This window comes from Ambystoma mexicanum, chromosome 10 (genome assembly GCF_040938575.1).
Source record: "Ambystoma mexicanum isolate Mex_15411 chromosome 10, UKY_AmexF1_1, whole genome shotgun sequence".
Lineage (NCBI taxonomy): Eukaryota > Metazoa > Chordata > Amphibia > Caudata > Ambystomatidae > Ambystoma > Ambystoma mexicanum.
Genome location: NC_090932.1, coordinates 1639083905 through 1639100591, shown reverse-complemented (window position 1 = coordinate 1639100591; position 16687 = coordinate 1639083905). Strand labels below are relative to the sequence as shown.

At 50.9% G+C, this 16687-nt stretch overlaps 1 protein-coding gene across 2 annotated transcripts in view; it reads left to right on the top strand.

Moving 5' to 3' along the window:
* GP1BB (glycoprotein Ib platelet subunit beta) overlaps positions 1 to 9169 on the top strand; it is a 47051-nt gene extending 37882 nt beyond the window's left edge. The window contains exons 1-2 of one of the 2 annotated variants that reach the window (XM_069620048.1): positions 419 to 781; positions 7090 to 9169. In XM_069620048.1, coding sequence (XP_069476149.1) covers positions 7130 to 7756 — 627 coding nt within the window. In that variant the 5' untranslated portion in view covers positions 419 to 781; positions 7090 to 7129 and the 3' untranslated portion in view covers positions 7757 to 9169. Of the gene's footprint in view, positions 1 to 418; positions 782 to 7089 lie in introns of those variants that run through there. The other variant, XM_069620049.1, reaches the window with a different exon arrangement.
* Positions 9170 to 16687: the final 7518 nt, after the last annotated feature.

Sequence of the window (16687 nt, the reverse complement as noted above, 5' to 3'; positions counted from 1 at the left end):
AAAAACCCAGAGTCTCTGTGGAAAACCCAGAGGTTAGGCAGGTATGGTTGCGAGTTTTCCTAGAGGTAGCGTGGTGGCATTTGTGGTGCAATGGTAGGGGGCAGTGTTATGAAAGTCGTATGCGTACTGTTTTAATTTGGCTCAAGAGCCCTAGTTCCCAATCAACAGGGTGAGCAGAGCACTTCATAGGAAGCAAGCATGAAACCCGGCCTGACCCTAACATGGTGGCCCTGGGCCGGATGAAAGTTATACCATTCGAAATCTCCCCTCACAGCGTCTAACCACCACAGAGGAAGTGGGAATATGGGGCCAGTGCCAATCGGCGCCCAGGGAATCCAGGAAAGTATGAACCAGCCAATCAGATCGCATATTGCCCCATTCACCTTTTTATCCAACCTATGAAAGGCAAGGAGAGGACCAGCGGGAATCCGAAGGAAATGCAATGCAAAGTGTCAAGAAGTGTGCAGAGGAGAAATGAGCACGGGGACTTAAAAAGGATACAAACGAGAAAGCCCAAGAAGGAAAAGGGACCCTGAGAGAAGAAGAGGAACCCCAGAATAAGCAAAGAAGGCGGCGAAACAAGGAAAAATGGCAGCGAGATGGAGAGAGTCCGTCTCTGCGATGCCAGAGGAGCCGTATCTCAGCAAGACTTGCGGCTGTGAGAAGGGGGAAGCACGACCCAGCGATGCCGATGTAACCGGAGCAAAGAGAACGGCAGCAAGAGGGGAGGAGCCTGACCCAGCGATGCCGAAGACAGAGTCCCGGAGGAGCCGGAACCCAGGTAGGAGGAAAACAGGACCACAGGAGGCTCAGAACAGAGGCGAGCAAGCAGCAGTCAGGTGACAGAGGAGCCGGCACCTACGCTTGGAAACAAGGGGAATGCAACAAAGGGGCGTTGCGCGGGGCAGCAGCACGAAGCAACGCAGCAGGCTGAGTTCTTGGTTCACAGATATGGGGCCTCATTAGGACCCTGGCGCTCCCATAATGAACGGTGCCGGTACGGGTCCGGCACCGTTCATTACGGGATGCCCTATTACGAGGCCTGCTAGCGGGTCACGCTTTTCACGTCTGGCCTGACCGGACGTGAAAAGCTGGACCCACTAGCAGGCCAGGATGCTAACAACGTGCCCATCATTAACGGGCTTGTTGTTAGCATCCTCCCCATTCCCATTGAGTCCTATGCTCAGAGGTGGTGGGGGCAGGAGGGAGAGCAGGTGGTGGTTGGGGCAGGAGGGAGAGCAGGAGGAGGCGGGGCAAGAGCGAGAGCAAGAGGTGGTTGGGGCAGGAGGGAGAGCAGGTGGTGGTTGGGGCAGGAGGGAGAGCAGGAGGAGGCGGGGCAAGAGCGAGAGCAAGAGGTGGTTGGGGCAGGAGGGAGAGCAGGTGGTGGTGGGGGCAGGAGTTGGTGTAGGAGGAGGAGTGAGAGCAGGAGGCAGCAAGGCAGAAGGAAGATCAGGAGGTGGTGTAGGAGGAGGAGTGAGAGCAGGAGGTGTGGGGGCAGGAGGGAGGGCAGGAGGTGGTGGGTGCAGGAGGTGATGTAGGAGGAGGTGTGAGAGCCGAGGTGGTGGGGGCAGGAGGAGCAGTGAGAGCAGGAGGTGATGGGGCAGGAGGTGGTGGAGGAGGAGTGAGAGCAGGAAGTGGTGGGGGCGCGAGGGACAGCAGGAGGTGTTGGGGCAGGAGGGAGGGCAGGAGGTGGTGGCGGCAGGAGGGAGAGCAGGTGGTGATTGGGGCAGGAGGGAGAGCAGGAGGAGGCGGGACAAGAGCGAGAGCAAGAGGTGGTTGGGGCAGGAGGGAGAGCAGGATGTGGTGGGGGCAGGAGTTGGTGTAGGAGGAGGAGTGAGAGCAGGAGGTGGTGGGGGCAGGAGGGATTGCAGGAGGTGGTGGGGGCTGGAGGGAGGGCAGGAGGTGGTGGGGGCAGGAGGGATAGCAGGAGGTGGTGGGGGCTGGAGGGAGGGCAGGAGGTGGTGGGGGCAGGAGGTGATGTAGGAGGAGGTGTGAGAGCCGAGGTGGTGGGGGCAGGAGGAGCAGTGAGAGCAGGAGGTGGTGGGGGCAGGAGGTGGTGGAGGAGGAGTGAGAGCAGGAGGTGGTGGGGGCAGGAGGTGGTGGAGGAGGAGTGAGAGCAGGAGGTGGTGGGGGCAGGAGGTGGCAGAGGAGGAGTGAGAGCAGGAGGTGGTGGGGGCGCGAGGGAGAGCAGGAGGTGTTGGGGCAGGAGGGAGGGCAGGAGATGGTGGGGGCTGAAGGGAGAGCAAAATGTGTGTGGGCCGGAGGGAGGGCAGGAGGTGGTGAAGGAGGGAGAACAGGAGATGGTGGGGGCAGGAGGTGATGTAGCAGGAGGAGTGAGAGTCGAGGTGGTGGGGGCAGGAGGTGTTGCAGGAGGAGCAGTGGGAGCAGAAGGCGGTGGGGGCAGGAGCAGTCGCATCGCCAGGAATCAAATTTAGGAGGGGCACAGAGGGGGCCAAAGACAAAAGTAAGGGGAGAACATGGTCACTGCTCGTCTTAGGTAGGGGGCCACATGGGGGGGCACAGGGTTTCACTGGGGGGGCCTGACCCCCCAGAGACTCCCCTAGCGATGCCACTGGGCAGGAGGTGGTGGAGGGGGAGTGAGAGCAGGAGTTGGTGGGAGGGGGTGGTGGGGGCAGGAGGGAGAGCAGGAGATGGTGGGGTCAGGAGGTGGTGGGGGCAAGCGGGAGAGCAGAAGGTGGTGGGGCAGGAGGTGGTGGGGGCAGGAGGGAGAGCAGGAGATGGTGGGGGCGAAAGGGAGACCAGGAGGTGGTGGGGGCAGGAGGTGATGGGGCAGCAGGTGGTGTAGGAGGTGGTGTAGGAGGAGGATTGAGAGAAGGGGGTGGTGGGGGCAGGCGGCGGTGGGGCAGGAGGTGGTGGGGGCAGGAGAGAGGGCAGGAGATGGTGGGGGCAGGAGGGAGAGCAGGAGGTGGAGGGCTGGAGGTGGTGGGGGCAGGAGGGAAGGCCAGAGGTGGTGGGGGCCGGAGGGAGGGCCAGAGGTGGTAGGGCAGGCGGGAGAGCAGGAGGTGGTTGGGCACGAGGGAGAGCAGGAGGTGGTGGGGCAGGAGGTGGTGGGGGCAGGAGGGAGGGCCAGAGGTGGTGGGGGCCAGAGCGAGGGGGGAAATGGTGGGGGCTGGAGAGAGGGCAGGAGGTGGTTGGGGCAGGAGGTGCTGTACGAGGAGGAGTGAGAGCAGGAGGCGGTGGGGGCAGGAGGTGTTGGAGGAGGAGTGAGAGCAGGAGTTGGTGGGAGGGAGATGTTGGGGGCAGGAGGGAGAGCAGGGGGTGGAGGGGCAGGAGGTGGTGGGGCAGAAGGGAGAGCGGGAGGTGTTGTGGGGCAGGAGGGAGGGCAGGAGATGGTGGGGGCACGAGGGAGAGCAGGTGGTGGTGGGGCAGGAGGGAGAGCAGGAGATGGGGACAGGAGGTGGTGGGGGCAGGAGCTGGAGTGGGTGAGAGCAGGAGGTGGTGGGGGCAGGAGGAGGAGTGAGAGCAGGAGGTGGTGGGGGCAGGAGGTGTTGGAGGAGGAGTGAGAGCAGGAGTTGGTGGGAGAGCGGTGGTGGGGGCAGGAGGGAATCAGGAGGTGGTGGGGGCAGGACGTGTTGGAGGAGGAGTGAGAGCAGGAGTTGGTGGGAGGGAGATGTTGGGGGCAGGACGGAGAGCAGGAGGTGGAGGGGCAGGAGGTGGTGGGGCAGAAGGGAGAGCAGGAGGTGTTGTGGGGCAGGAGGGAGGGCAGGAGATGGTGGGGGCAGGAGGGAGGGCAGGAGGTGGTGGGGGCAGGAGGGAGAGCACGAGGTGATGGGGCAGTAGGGAGAGCAGGTGTTGGTGGGGGCAGAAGGGAGAGCAGGGGGTGGTGGCGGCTGGAGGGAGAGAAGGGGCTGGTGGGGGCAGAAGGGAGAGCAGGGGGTGGTGGCCGCTGGATGGAGAGCAGGAGGTGGTGGGGGCAGTAGGTGGTGGAGGAAGGAGGGGGAATGAGAGCTGGGAGAGGTGGGGCAGGAGGGAGAGCAAGAGGTGGTGGGGGCAGGAGATGATGTAAGAGGAGGATTGAGAGCAGGAGGTGGTGGGGCAGGAGATGATGTAAGAGGAGGATTGAGAGCAGGAGGTGGTGGGGCAGGAGATGATGTAAGCATAGGATTGGGAGCAGGAGGTGGTGGGCAGGAGATGATGCAAGAGGAGGATTGAGAGCAGGCGATGGTGGGGCAGGAGATGATGTATGAGGAGGATTGAGAGCAGGAGGTGGTGGGTCAGGAGATGATATAAGAGGAGGATTGAGAGCAGGAGGTGGTGGGGCAGGGGATGATGTAAGAGGAGGTTTGAGAGCAGGAGGTGGTGGGGCAGGAGATTATGTAAGAGGAGGATTGAGAGCAGGAGGTGGTGGGGCAAGAGATGATGTAAGAGGAGGATTGAGAGCAGGAGGTGGTGGGGCAGAAGATGTGTGAGAGGAGGATTGAGAGCAGGAGGTGGTGGGGGAGGAGATGAGGTATGAGGAGGATTGAGAGCAGGAGGTGGTGGGGCAGGAGAAGATTTATGAGGAGGATTGAGAGCAGGAGGTGGTGGGGCAGGAGATGATGTATGAGGAGGATTGAGAGCAGGAGGTGGTAGGGCAGGAGATGATGTAAGAGGAGGATTGAGAGCAGGAGGTGGTGGGGCAGGAGATGATGTAAAATGAGGATTGAGGGCATGAGTTGGTGGGGCAGGAGATGATGTAAGAGGAGGATTGAGAGCAGGAGGTGGTGGGGCAGGAGATGATGTAAGAGGAGGATTGAAAGCAGGAGGTGGTGGAGCAGGAGATGATGTAAAAGGAGGATTGAGAGCAGGAGGTGGTGGGGCAGGAGATGATGTATGAGGAGGTTTGAGAGCAGGACGTGGTGGGGCAGGAGATGGTGTAAGAGGAGGATTGAAAGCAGGAGGTGGTGGGGCAGGAGATGGTGTAAGAGGAGGATTGAGAGCAGGAGGTGGTGGGGCAGGAGATGATGTATGAGGAGGATTGAGAGCAGGAGGTGGTGGTGCAGGAGATGATGTAAGAGGACACAGTTTTAAGTCGCTTCATGAGCCCATGGATCCTGGACTCCATGGGGCGCTGGGCTGCTGCACACAAAAGGCCTAAAATGCGATTATATCAGAGGAGCCATCCCAAGTACAGGGGTCACGTCAACCAGCACGCGGGGACTGGAGCAGCATCCAGAGGGCGGAAAACATGTACACACTGATGGGAGAGGCCGATGGGGGTGGGAGATTCATTTTGATGGTTGAATAGAGGAATTATTACAAGTAACAGGTATGCACGGAAACTGCAGAGGCACCGTAGAGAGGGGTATCAACAGGAACAGGGAGAAGGGTATAACACAGAGCGGGGGGCAAGGGGATGGGTTGTCTCACCTGACTGATCTGCTCCTTATGCCAAGGTACTAGCAGGAAACTCTTCTTGTTCAGCAGCTGCCTGCGCCGCTGGCTCTATGACGTCTCTTTGAACATTGTGGGATGCCTGGTACTTACTTCTAACAACAACATTTGACACATATAGGCAAGCGCCTAACCTTGCCTAGTGATAGCACTGGCCCTGGGTGGGCGTTGTCATCACAATAATTGCCACCCTGAGTCTGGGTAAAGCAGAAAATGTATGTTTTAAACAAAAAACACTTCGCAAAGGACAAAGATTGATGGCGGCGGTCCCAAGTTATGGGTCCTTTATAATTAGAAGACATGTTGGGGGACAGGGGAAAAAGGACAAGCTCCACTGGAGGGTAGTTGAGGGTACGAGTTGAAGCAGTAAAAAAACTGAAAGGTAGCATGAGTTGGGAGTAAAGGCGGCAACCAAGATCGGATGGGGAGGAGGTTCCTTGGGAAGATGGGGGAGATGAAAACAGCCACATGGTGGCTCAGGGAGGAGGAAACCAGGACCAGCCGGTCGGGGGTCGGGGAGCAGGGCTGCTTAGGAATGGGGTAGAAGGCTAGCAAGGACCATCCAGTGGGCGGGGGTTCAGGGATGGGGCAAACAGGACCGGGGGAGGGGTGCGAGTACCAGCCCAAGAGCAGTGACTCACACGAAGGGCAGGGGTGGGTGAGCCTGGCAAAAAAGTGATATTGTTATCAACATACCTTTTTGTAGGCTGCCTATGTGAGGATACCCTCAGCCACTCATTAAGAGCTGAGTAACCTAGTCACAGAGGTCAGATGACCCGACATGATGAAGTGATGGCGGGGGCAGTCTCCAGTGCAGGGCGACTAATCGGAAGAGGCTGTGCATGCAGAATAAGGGCCCGCAGCAGGTGGCATTGCATGGCACTCCTTGGTCATCTTGCAGATGGAAGAGAGGGGAAATGGGGCGCGGCTCACAGGTTTGGGGGGCCACAATGCTGTTCTTGCTCTCACTCACGACTGGTCCATGAAGGAGGAGGGTCAGATGGCGGTCAGTGATAGAGAGTGTGTAGGCGGGCAGTGGGAGGGTCTAGGGAGGCAGTGGGAGGGTCAAAATCGAGTAATAAACACGAAGACCTCACGGTGGCTGCAGAATTGACTCTTAATTTCATTTTGGAACTTGGCCATGATTGTCTCTCTCTTTTCTCCTTGAAAATAAATAAATAATTAAATAAATAAATAAATAAATACATATAATAAACATTCCTCCTTCGATCGAAGAAACACAAGCAGCCATAACTCTATAGAGCTCTGACCAGAGTACCTGCAAATATGTATTTGCTCCTTTCACGTTGCTAGGCAACATTCACCATGGCTTCATGGGGATGGAAAACAACCGGTAGTTACCACTACAGGATTTTTACTGTACCGCCAAACTATGTGGTAATCACCACATGCAGTAATTACAACATAGAGTAAATACCAAACCCCATGTATAACAGATACAGGACTTGGAATCATGCTGACTTTTCCCCGTACCCGGTATTCACCACATGCAGTAACAGTAAACGAGCTTGGTGGTATTACCTGAGGTGGTACTGCCAAACTCATATTAGGGGCAATAATGTTATTGATTGCGAAAAAAAGTGAATTACATTTCATGCAGCATTATAAGCCCTAAGAGAGAGTGCCAGAATGATTGTTATAGACTAATACCCGTTTTGTTTTTCATTTCCATAGGGCGTCGAAGACCCAAGTGTTTAGGGCTCCGGTTTCAAGCATGGAGGTGAGATGCTGGGCACAGACCCTCGCTATGCTGGTCCTCCTGCCTTTGGTGGTGTCCCGATGCCCCCCACTGTGCCGCTGTAGCTCCAACATAGTAGACTGCAGTAGTAAGGACCTGACTGAACAGAATCTGCCGTCCTCCTTCCCACCATCCACCGAAGTCATCCAACTCAACCAGAACCGCCTCACCGCCATCCCCAATGGTCTCTTCGACAACCTGCGCCAACTGCAGAGGGTGCAACTGCAGCAGAACCCCTGGTGCTGCGACTGCTCCGTGATGTACCTGCGCGCCTGGCTGCAGAAGCAGCAGGAGCGGGCCCTCTACAAGGACGTGGTCTGCGCCTCCCCTGAGAAGCTGCGCGGCCGCGTCATCATGTACCTCACCGAGGACGAGATCCTCTCCACCTGCCAGTACTGGTACTGCAATATGGCCCTCATCTCTCAGATATGCCTCTTTGTCTTCATAGCCGTCCAGGCCATTCTCCTCATCTTCGTCATCATCTTCCTCAGAAGGTTCCAGAAGATTGCCAAGGAAGCCAGGCGGACGGCTAAGGAGCTGTACCAAAATGCAGACAATTACACGTATGACAATTATCCAGCGTACAACCATGGTGGCACTTGAAAAGAACACCATATAGTGCACCACACATAGGTAAACCTACCGCTGTAATGCATCAGCCTCGTGCTCTAGTAAACGCAAATTGACTGGTATAAGAGTCGCTAACTCCAGAAGATAACACACTCCCATGATTCTTCATTCCCCTGCCTTCATCCCTCCTTGACTCCCTCCCTCCTTTCCTATCACACTCTCTCCATCATTCTCCCCACCTAAAATGTATTCATCAGAACATGCCATAGTGTTCTCCAAAATATATGGAGGCAAAGCTTTGCTCAATGGTCTATACCAGGGTTGTTCAACTCCCAACCTCGAGGACCAGATCCATGTCGGGTTCTCAGGATACCCCTCAAAATTCATGAGTTACATTTGCATACAATGATTCTAAATTCATGCAAATGTTTCCAAATGGATATTAATGGGGGATATCCTGAAAACCAGTCAGGATCCCGGCTCTCGAGGCCTGGAGTTGGACAACCCTGGTCTATACCCAACTTTATGAATTTTGAGGAACAGAACACCTTCTAAGCACCTAATTCAGCGACATCCCAGAAGAACTGTACTGGCTCAGCCTTACAGTCCGCTTTGAGTTCAAGATTTAGGGCATCGACCAGTAAGTTAGATAGCCTTGATGTTAAGCCAGTTATCTATTTTGAGATGAGAGCAACCAGCGACCATGCCACCACCCTGCAGAAAGCCTTCAACAAATTAGGACAGAAACATGTCTTCTGCTGCTATGCGCCTAAACTCTGGATCCACCTGCGGTTGCTTCTTAGACTGGCCACCTACCTACTGCAATTTGAGAACCGAAAAGGTTCCTGTTCAAAACACCCCATGAACTAGTCCGAGGCATCACATCCCACACTTGTAGGCCACATCCTGCTCACTGCCTCTTCGCCACGCTCTCTTCACTTTGAGTACTCGCTTTTTGATGCTGCATACCCTTCACCGTGGCAATGTCTTTGCACCAAGGAATGATGTATGGAATATAGGGTTCAATATGGATTCAACGTGTAACATACATGCATAGTATATCAATGTGCACGCTCAAATGGATCCCTTTTGCACTGCATACAAATGCCCAAATAAATACATAAATAAATAAATAAATAAATACAGCCTTGACGCGTCTCGGGGCAAGGTCCTCGCCCAATAAATACCCCAAATAAACCTCATTTAAATCAATTTGAAGATGCAGTCCCCTCGCCGCTTCCAGGAAGCAACTCCCATAGTGAGAATTTGCAATATGACTGTTTTATATGACTGTTTCACATGTTGTAATGAGGAGAAAGATGGAACATTTTGAAAATGCGGGTTTACGGCAAACGCATTTTTGTTGAATTGCTATTTTGTGCGCAGATTGAGCTAAAGTAAACAGAAAAAATGCAAGCAAATAAAATAGAAGGGTATTTTTTGTCACCAAGGCAAAATTGAAAATTTGTTTTAAAGAACATCAGTGATGCCTTTACATCAACGTTATCACAGGTGGTTTGTGGTTCGCTGCTCATTTTGCATAGAAACCCTGTTCGTGGGTAGAGGTTTAGTACCATTATTATTCGGTCACGCGTGGAATGTTCTCAGAATTTACCAATACCAAATCAAAGAGGTAGAGGCCAGAGATGGCGCTGGTTCTGAGGCTCAAACCTCTTATACAAAGACCTTGTCAGAATTCCAAAGCAAAGTAAAAAACTACCCACCTTCCCTCAAACTCCTAAAAACCCATCTATTACGTTGATTTACCATGCCAGGCAATGCCTGGGGGCAGTTACCGGCCTGAGCAAAGCGTGGGCTTTAACAGGAAAGCGGGCATTACTTGTCCGGTAAAGTCTCCCTGTCCGGAGGGCTTACTGCTACCCAAGATTTTAATAGTTGTTTTTTTTAATTGAGAAACTGCACAGTTGCTGTTTCTCAACTAAAAAAAAAAGGTACAAACTTAGATGGCCGCCTTGGTCAAAAGAGAAGGAGCTACAGGTCGTACCTTCTCCATTTCCATGGCGGCCATTGCCACAATGGGGAAGCACCGCCAAGAGACCGGGAAGCCTAAAATAAGTGGTGTGTGGGTGGAGTAGTGTGCAGGGGAGGGGGAAATTGGGGAAGGGGTGAGAAGGCGGCATTGGGTCACGTACCTCACTGGCTGTGAGGCCGAGTCTCCCACTACCGGGATTCTGAAAGACATGATATAAGGGCCCTGCTCTGTTCTCACTGCATCCAGAGTTGTCTGTTTCTTATGCACGCACACATTACACAAAAGCCACAGACAAACATTAGGAAAGAAATACAACCCAAGGCATTGCTCTGAAAAATATACTATCTCTAGGGGTCCCAATGGGAAGATAACTATAATTTATTCATTGGGCAGTGGGAACTGTGGGCAGTGGGCTTCAGCCCTACCAGCTGTCCACAGACACCAGCATGTCAAGACATATCTTGATTTCTCAGCAGGTTAATCCGCCTCCAGAGAGATCTGAATGTATACATAATTAATAATAATTCCACCAGTTTGGAGCAAATCACCTTTTGGATTTTTCAATATTAGCCATTTTGTTTCTGTCCATTGGCAGGGAGTGGAAGGAAGTCCAATCTTGACGCTCTTAACATTGAAAGGGTAGCAGCCATTTTGAAAAACAGATGTTCCTCTTACCCAGAAGGGGATAATTGCAGACTAAACTGGATCATGTGTCAATGAAAGAATCCAATGGGAGTAAATGACACCAGAGATTGGTTTTACTGTTGGGAAAATGAAGACATTTCTGATAGGCCAATGCCTCTGATTGGCCAGGAAGGCTGGGCCAGAGTTATTTCCACGTCACGCAGAAGCCTGACATGCAAATGTTCCTGCCACAGCACTACTGCAAATTTACAGGCATTGGTCTGTACAAACGTTTCTCAGTGTCCCAATAGACCTGTCGCTTCTGAACAATACAACACAGGGGGATACACTGAGATTTGCAAGAAGAGCACTTCCGTGGAAACTCCAGAATTCTGGCAACAGGCAGGGGAGTTGCTATGATGGTGGGCTGAAGATTTCAGTTTCTTTCACACTGCATGTGTTTGAAAGGTTTTTTTTATGTGTATGCTATATACATTCTTTGTCAAGGTGAACTTTCTCTCTCGCTCTCACTCTCTTTTTTTCTTTCTCTCAGTTTTCTGTGACTCTCTTTCCCTCCCTCCCTCTCTTTCTTTTTCTCTCTCCCCCTCTATCTCTCTCTCTCCTTCTCTAGTTCTCTCTCTACCCTCCCTCTCTTACTCTCCATCTCTCTGTCTCTGTCTCTATGTGGGCAAGAGTGGTGTTGCCAGATGCACGTTTGCTGGAGACACCACAGTGGTGACTGACAGCAGCAAATTCAGAGAAAAATGCACATATGTAAAAGGAAGGTAGATATGGAGGGGTGAGCTGGAGCAGCAGCGACAGAGCCCTTCCTAAGGCAGAGACCGGTCTGGGATTTGTCTTTGAGTTTGCCCTTGAGGAAAGATGCCATTACGCCGCAGGCGTATTTTCCTTATATGTGACAATGAGGGGGATCCTGGTACGGTCTGGGGGTATGGGGCCAGAAGACCAGGCTGCAGGATCTAGACTGCATTTGTTGTTTCCTATTTTTTGTTAATTATTGTAGTGCATCCAGCCACATTGCATTGGTGCTCACAGAAGATACATGTATTTAATTATATGTAAGCGCTCTTAAAAAGCTCACCTTTGCCCAAAAACATAAAAATCGAGGTAAGTAAAACTACAGTTCCATATAACATAAAAAATGGCCAACATGTTCATATTCCTGAAACTAAACAAGGGACAAAAAAACAAAAAAAGGCAATTTGAACACGTCAGATTTCGTTCATATACAAAATGTCCGCAATGACGCGTGCATACAGAGATCCCCAAAGATGATTGGCTGCTGCTGCTGGAAACGCATGAGTAGATTGCCTGGGTGACAGTATGGACCCCTGGGGATCCCCACACTGCCTGGAAATTGGTAAGACTTGGAAGGGCTCAGCTGAACGAATTGCCAACGTTCCACCAAAAAGATGAACATCGTTAGGGCTTCATTTTGTGGCGGGATCACCGATGCAGAAGGAAGTGAAAAGAAAGAGAACAAAAGAAGAAGAAAACAAAGGCTAACTTGGACAACTGGAAGATTCGTCAAGGACCCGAGGAGCAGCAGTTATTGGTGTGAAGTCACCTGCCCATACCCATGATGGTGCCATCGAATGTTCCCATGACTCTTCTGAGGTCTGAGACACATGAACCTGAACGAGTCGAATAGGCAGATTACATCGGATACATGTGGAAAAAGTCACCAGTGATGGGCGCAACTAGAATTAAGAAAGGGAGTGTGAAAGGGAGTGTGGGTGCTTCGGCGTTAGTCGACCTGGTGAGCACATCTTTTGTGGTGTAAGTACTTTCCCCAACAGCCGGTAAGTGGAATTGTGTCTCTTCGTTGTTCACTATACCATCATTAAGAGTGGTCAAATCTCATGACATTGACAGCATAGAATTTTTTTTAATTATAGTATTTTAAACATGACACAGTTTCATTGTGCATCACCATGAATAGTAGACTATATATTGGGCCTCATTCCAAGTGTGCTGGTCCGTAAATAATGGTGTCGGTCGCATCGTACTGGCACCCTTTCCAGACTGCCACACTCCAACTATGGCTTCCAGAGCCCTGGGGCCCGGTAGGTCTGACCGGCCGGGCACAATGGCCCTGGACGGCAGAGTTAAGCAACGGTGCCGGTGCTTCCGTGAACTCATTTCCGTGGAGTCCTGTGGGACTCCACGGGAATGGGGACTTCTCGAATCTGCCACCTGATATCCCGGTTTGCCGGGACTTGTAAAGTCCCGGTGGCACCGGGATATCATGCGGCGGATTGGGTGTTATGAGGGCGGTGGGAACCCGCTGGTAGCACCGGCAGATTACCGGCGTCTTCTTAATCAAAAACCTTCCTAAAAATGGGACTTGATTTTTAGCACTAAGGCTACGACAGGGATGATAAAAGGCAATGAGTACATCACCGTTAAGATTAAATATGCCGTAATGGATCTCAATTTGTGAAAGTGAACATTGAGGCAAATGGTTACCGGGAATTTTGCAACGTGGGTCGAGAAAGCGTTCCTATAGTGATGTACGCATCATATCATGGTACACGAGGGGTTAAACATGTTTGAATGGTGGTAATGAAGGGGGGAATTTGCTTAGTACAGCTCATATTCTTATAATACAGGAATGCTGGTTAACAGATGAATATATTTTGGGGGGCTGTACGATGATATCTCATCCAGCCACAAACGGTAGACTAGGGCGCCCTTCGAGAGGTCTGATGATTTGGGATTCAAAATTCTCTTAAAGTTGAGGAGCTGAGCACCCCGACAATTTCACCTAATGTTATTGCTGCATCTGTAAGATTTCTCAATGAGAAAGATACTACCGATAGTAAACGTATTTGATCCTCCGAGGGAGGAGGGGGTATCCACACTGATTACATTCTGACTGTATTGACAGAGCTTTTCCAATGAAATTTAGACGGGTCTCATAATATTGTTAAAATATCAGGAGGATTGTACTGCCCATAATATAATTGAACATATAGTACCAGACCAAATCCCCTGGATAAAACTGGAATTCCCAATTACAAATCGACAAGGGAACAGGTGGCTTGGACATATTTCAGGAAAGAAGATTCTGATGGCCAATGGACCTGTGAAAGGAGATTACTCAGGGAAAGCAACCTGGACAATGGCAAAAAGTCCACCACAGATTCTTTTTTTATAGGTTTTAAAGATTTTGAGAGTGTTTATAAATTGGAAACTATAGTAAATGATATCAGCGATTATGATATCTTAAGGCTGACCATAAATGTTGATAGTATGCTCCACACAGAGGCTATCATAGGTGCTAAAGACTAGAATTCGGTGTTCGCGTTTTCAGTTTGTTGACTGTGACTGGCGAGTGCTGGCGTGTTGAGTGCAGAGATTCCTATTGGCTGGATCGCCTTCCAGTACATTGAGTGCCGCTAGTCAGCATTTTGGCAATCAAGAAGCCTTGTTACACAGACTGCTGCATTTGTATTTTCCGTGCGCTGTAAGGACTACACTTTCAACTTAACTACAGCTCCCAGAAGGCTCTTCTGCCTAGTTAACCCTTTTTGGCGGTGTGTTAGCACCAGCACGTTCGAAGCCGGTTGGCGCCGGTTTGCATCCGGGTGTGTCTCCCTATTGTTGTTCAGTTCATGGATTATAATAAAATGCCTACAATGCCAGCAAGTCTAAATATTAGTAGCTGTAGCATGGTCTGCGCTGGGGTGATACGGTTTTCTCTAATAAGGTGACGCCTAAATCTAGGAGAGCGAACAGCCTATTACAACACTATCTGACTATGCCCTTGCTACCTTTACCTACATCTCACTATAGTGAATACGAGGGACTTAAGTCTGGGTGTGTGGAGGTGTATCGTGTCCTATGGGCCAGCTTTCTACTCCATGCACTGCCACCGTAGCAGTGGATAGTGAATCAGATTATCCTATCTCCTCTGGTGAACTCCGGAAGCCGAACCATGCACTGCCACCGTAGCAGTGGATAGTGAATCAGATTATCCTATCTCCTCTGGTGAACTCCGGAAGCCGAACCATGCACTGCCACCGTAGCAGTGGATAGTGAATCAGATTATCCTATCTCCTCTGGTGAACTCCGGAAGCCGAACCATGAACTGCCACCGTAGCAGTGGATAGTGAATCAGATTATCCTATCTCCTCTGGTGAACTCCGGAAGCCGAACCATGCACTGCCACCGTAGCAGTGGATAGTGAATCAGATTATACTATCTCCTCTGGTGAACTCCGGAAGCCGAACCATGCACTGCCACCGTAGCAGTGGATAGTGAATCAGATTATCCTATCTTCTCTGGTGAACTCCGGAAGCCGAACCATGCACTGCCACCGTAGCAGTGGATAGTGAATCAGATTATCCTATCTCCGCTGGTGAACTCCGGAAGCCGAACCATGCACTGCCACCGTAGCAGTGGATAGTGAATCAGATTATCCTATCTCCTCTGGTGAACTCCGGAAGCCGAACCATGCACTGCCACCGTAGCAGTGGATAGTGAATCAGATTATCCTATCTCCTCTGGTGAACTCCAGAAGCCGAACCATCGGAAACCGAACCATACACTGCCACCGTAGCAGTGGATAGTGAATTAGAATGTGCATGAGGTGGAGCTACAGGGACCATCTGGCTGTGAGATTATTCATGTCAAGGTCTTAACTGACCCCAAAACCACAATCAACTCTTTGCTTTTGTATAGACCGCCCGTGCCAATGCCAGACTTTCCAGACCAGTTCACCAATATGTTGCTTCCTTTGCTTAAACCCTCCTCTAAATTCATCATTGCAGGGGATTTCAATCTTTGCTTGTCTGATATCACAGACCAACCTGCTCTCATGCTGGGCACCTCCCACAAGGATCTAGGTTTTTCCCATCACATACATGAAGTGACACATGTAAAAGGTAATTCCTTGGATTGGCTTGTGACTATGAATATCCAGATTAGTGAAACTAGAGTGTCTGCCTGTCCATGGTCAGATCACAGCTTCATTGCCTTCAATCTCTTGCCTTCTAGTCAAGGAGAAAACCGCTAAGAATTGTTGAGGTATCTAGAAATACGCGTACACTTACAGCGGATGCAATGGAGCTGTTTATCACCCCTCTCACACAGAGCCTGGCTAACACTGATTCTGTGAAGGACGTGGCTAGTACTTATCAGAAGAATTTGGCCAAAGTGCTCAATTCCACTGCCCCTTTGAAATCACGTTCCTCGCCACACGAGAAATCAAATGCATGCTACTTCACTAAAATACAAGTTTTGAAGTTGGCCAAAAGAAAATGCTTTAATAGGTGGGTTCAAACTGGATCCATTGAAGTTCGAGACGCCTGTTCTAAAGCAGCCAAAAATCACAAGCTTGCAATTATTGAGGCAAAAAAGGCCGTTTTTTATTTCTAGAACTTTGAATGCTGGTTTTAATAAACAAGAACTCTTCTAGAATCTTAAATAACTTGACAATCCCTGCCTCAGAAAGTCGACTGAAATGACCAAGGACAGTGCGTGGTGCCCTTAAATTCAAGAAGCCATGTCTGGAAAGCAATACAATATTAGGGAAAATATTAGGGGTAAACGGAACTCCCTTGATGTCAACAGTTTAGGGGGTAGCCAGTGTGGGACTGGAAAGGACCTCATCCTTATTATTGGCTAATTCTAATACACGCTTGGAATTCAGACCCGTCGCTGAAGCTGAATTGTCAGATATTATATCAAAGCTTAAACAAACCAATTGCAAAGGTGATACATGCCTCATTGCAAAGGCTTGTTCACCATTATTAATTCCCTCCATCACAACATTTGTCAATCTTTCTTTTTGCAGCGGGTCAGGGTCACGAGGGCATCAAGCATGCCTGGATTAGACCACTACAGAATAAACCGACCCTAGACCCACTTATTGCAACTATCTGCCAATCGCCACTGTGCCCTTCCTCTGCATTCTGGATTGCGTGGCATGCTTGCAGGTTTTGGAACATCTTACCGGTAAGAGACAATCTGGCTTCAGGCCTGCCCACAGCACTGAGATAGCCCTGCTGGATCTTACATACAACATGGTGCAGTTTATGGGCGATGGGCAAATGGTTCTGCTGATGCTTTTAGATCTGTTTGCTCCATTTGATCTGGTTGATCACACACTACTGGCTGAGAAACTCCAGCAGGTTACAACTTTTTCAGCCCCTCCGGCCGCTGGGTCAATTCCTTCCTGGAGAATTGCTCGGGCAGGGTTTGTAGCAACGAAGCATTAGCAGGATCCAGTTTGTGGTGCCACAGGCATCAAGTCTCTTGCCTATAGTGTATGACATCTTCACAATGCTGTTGTTTCAGTTGCTGGATGACACGGGGATTAG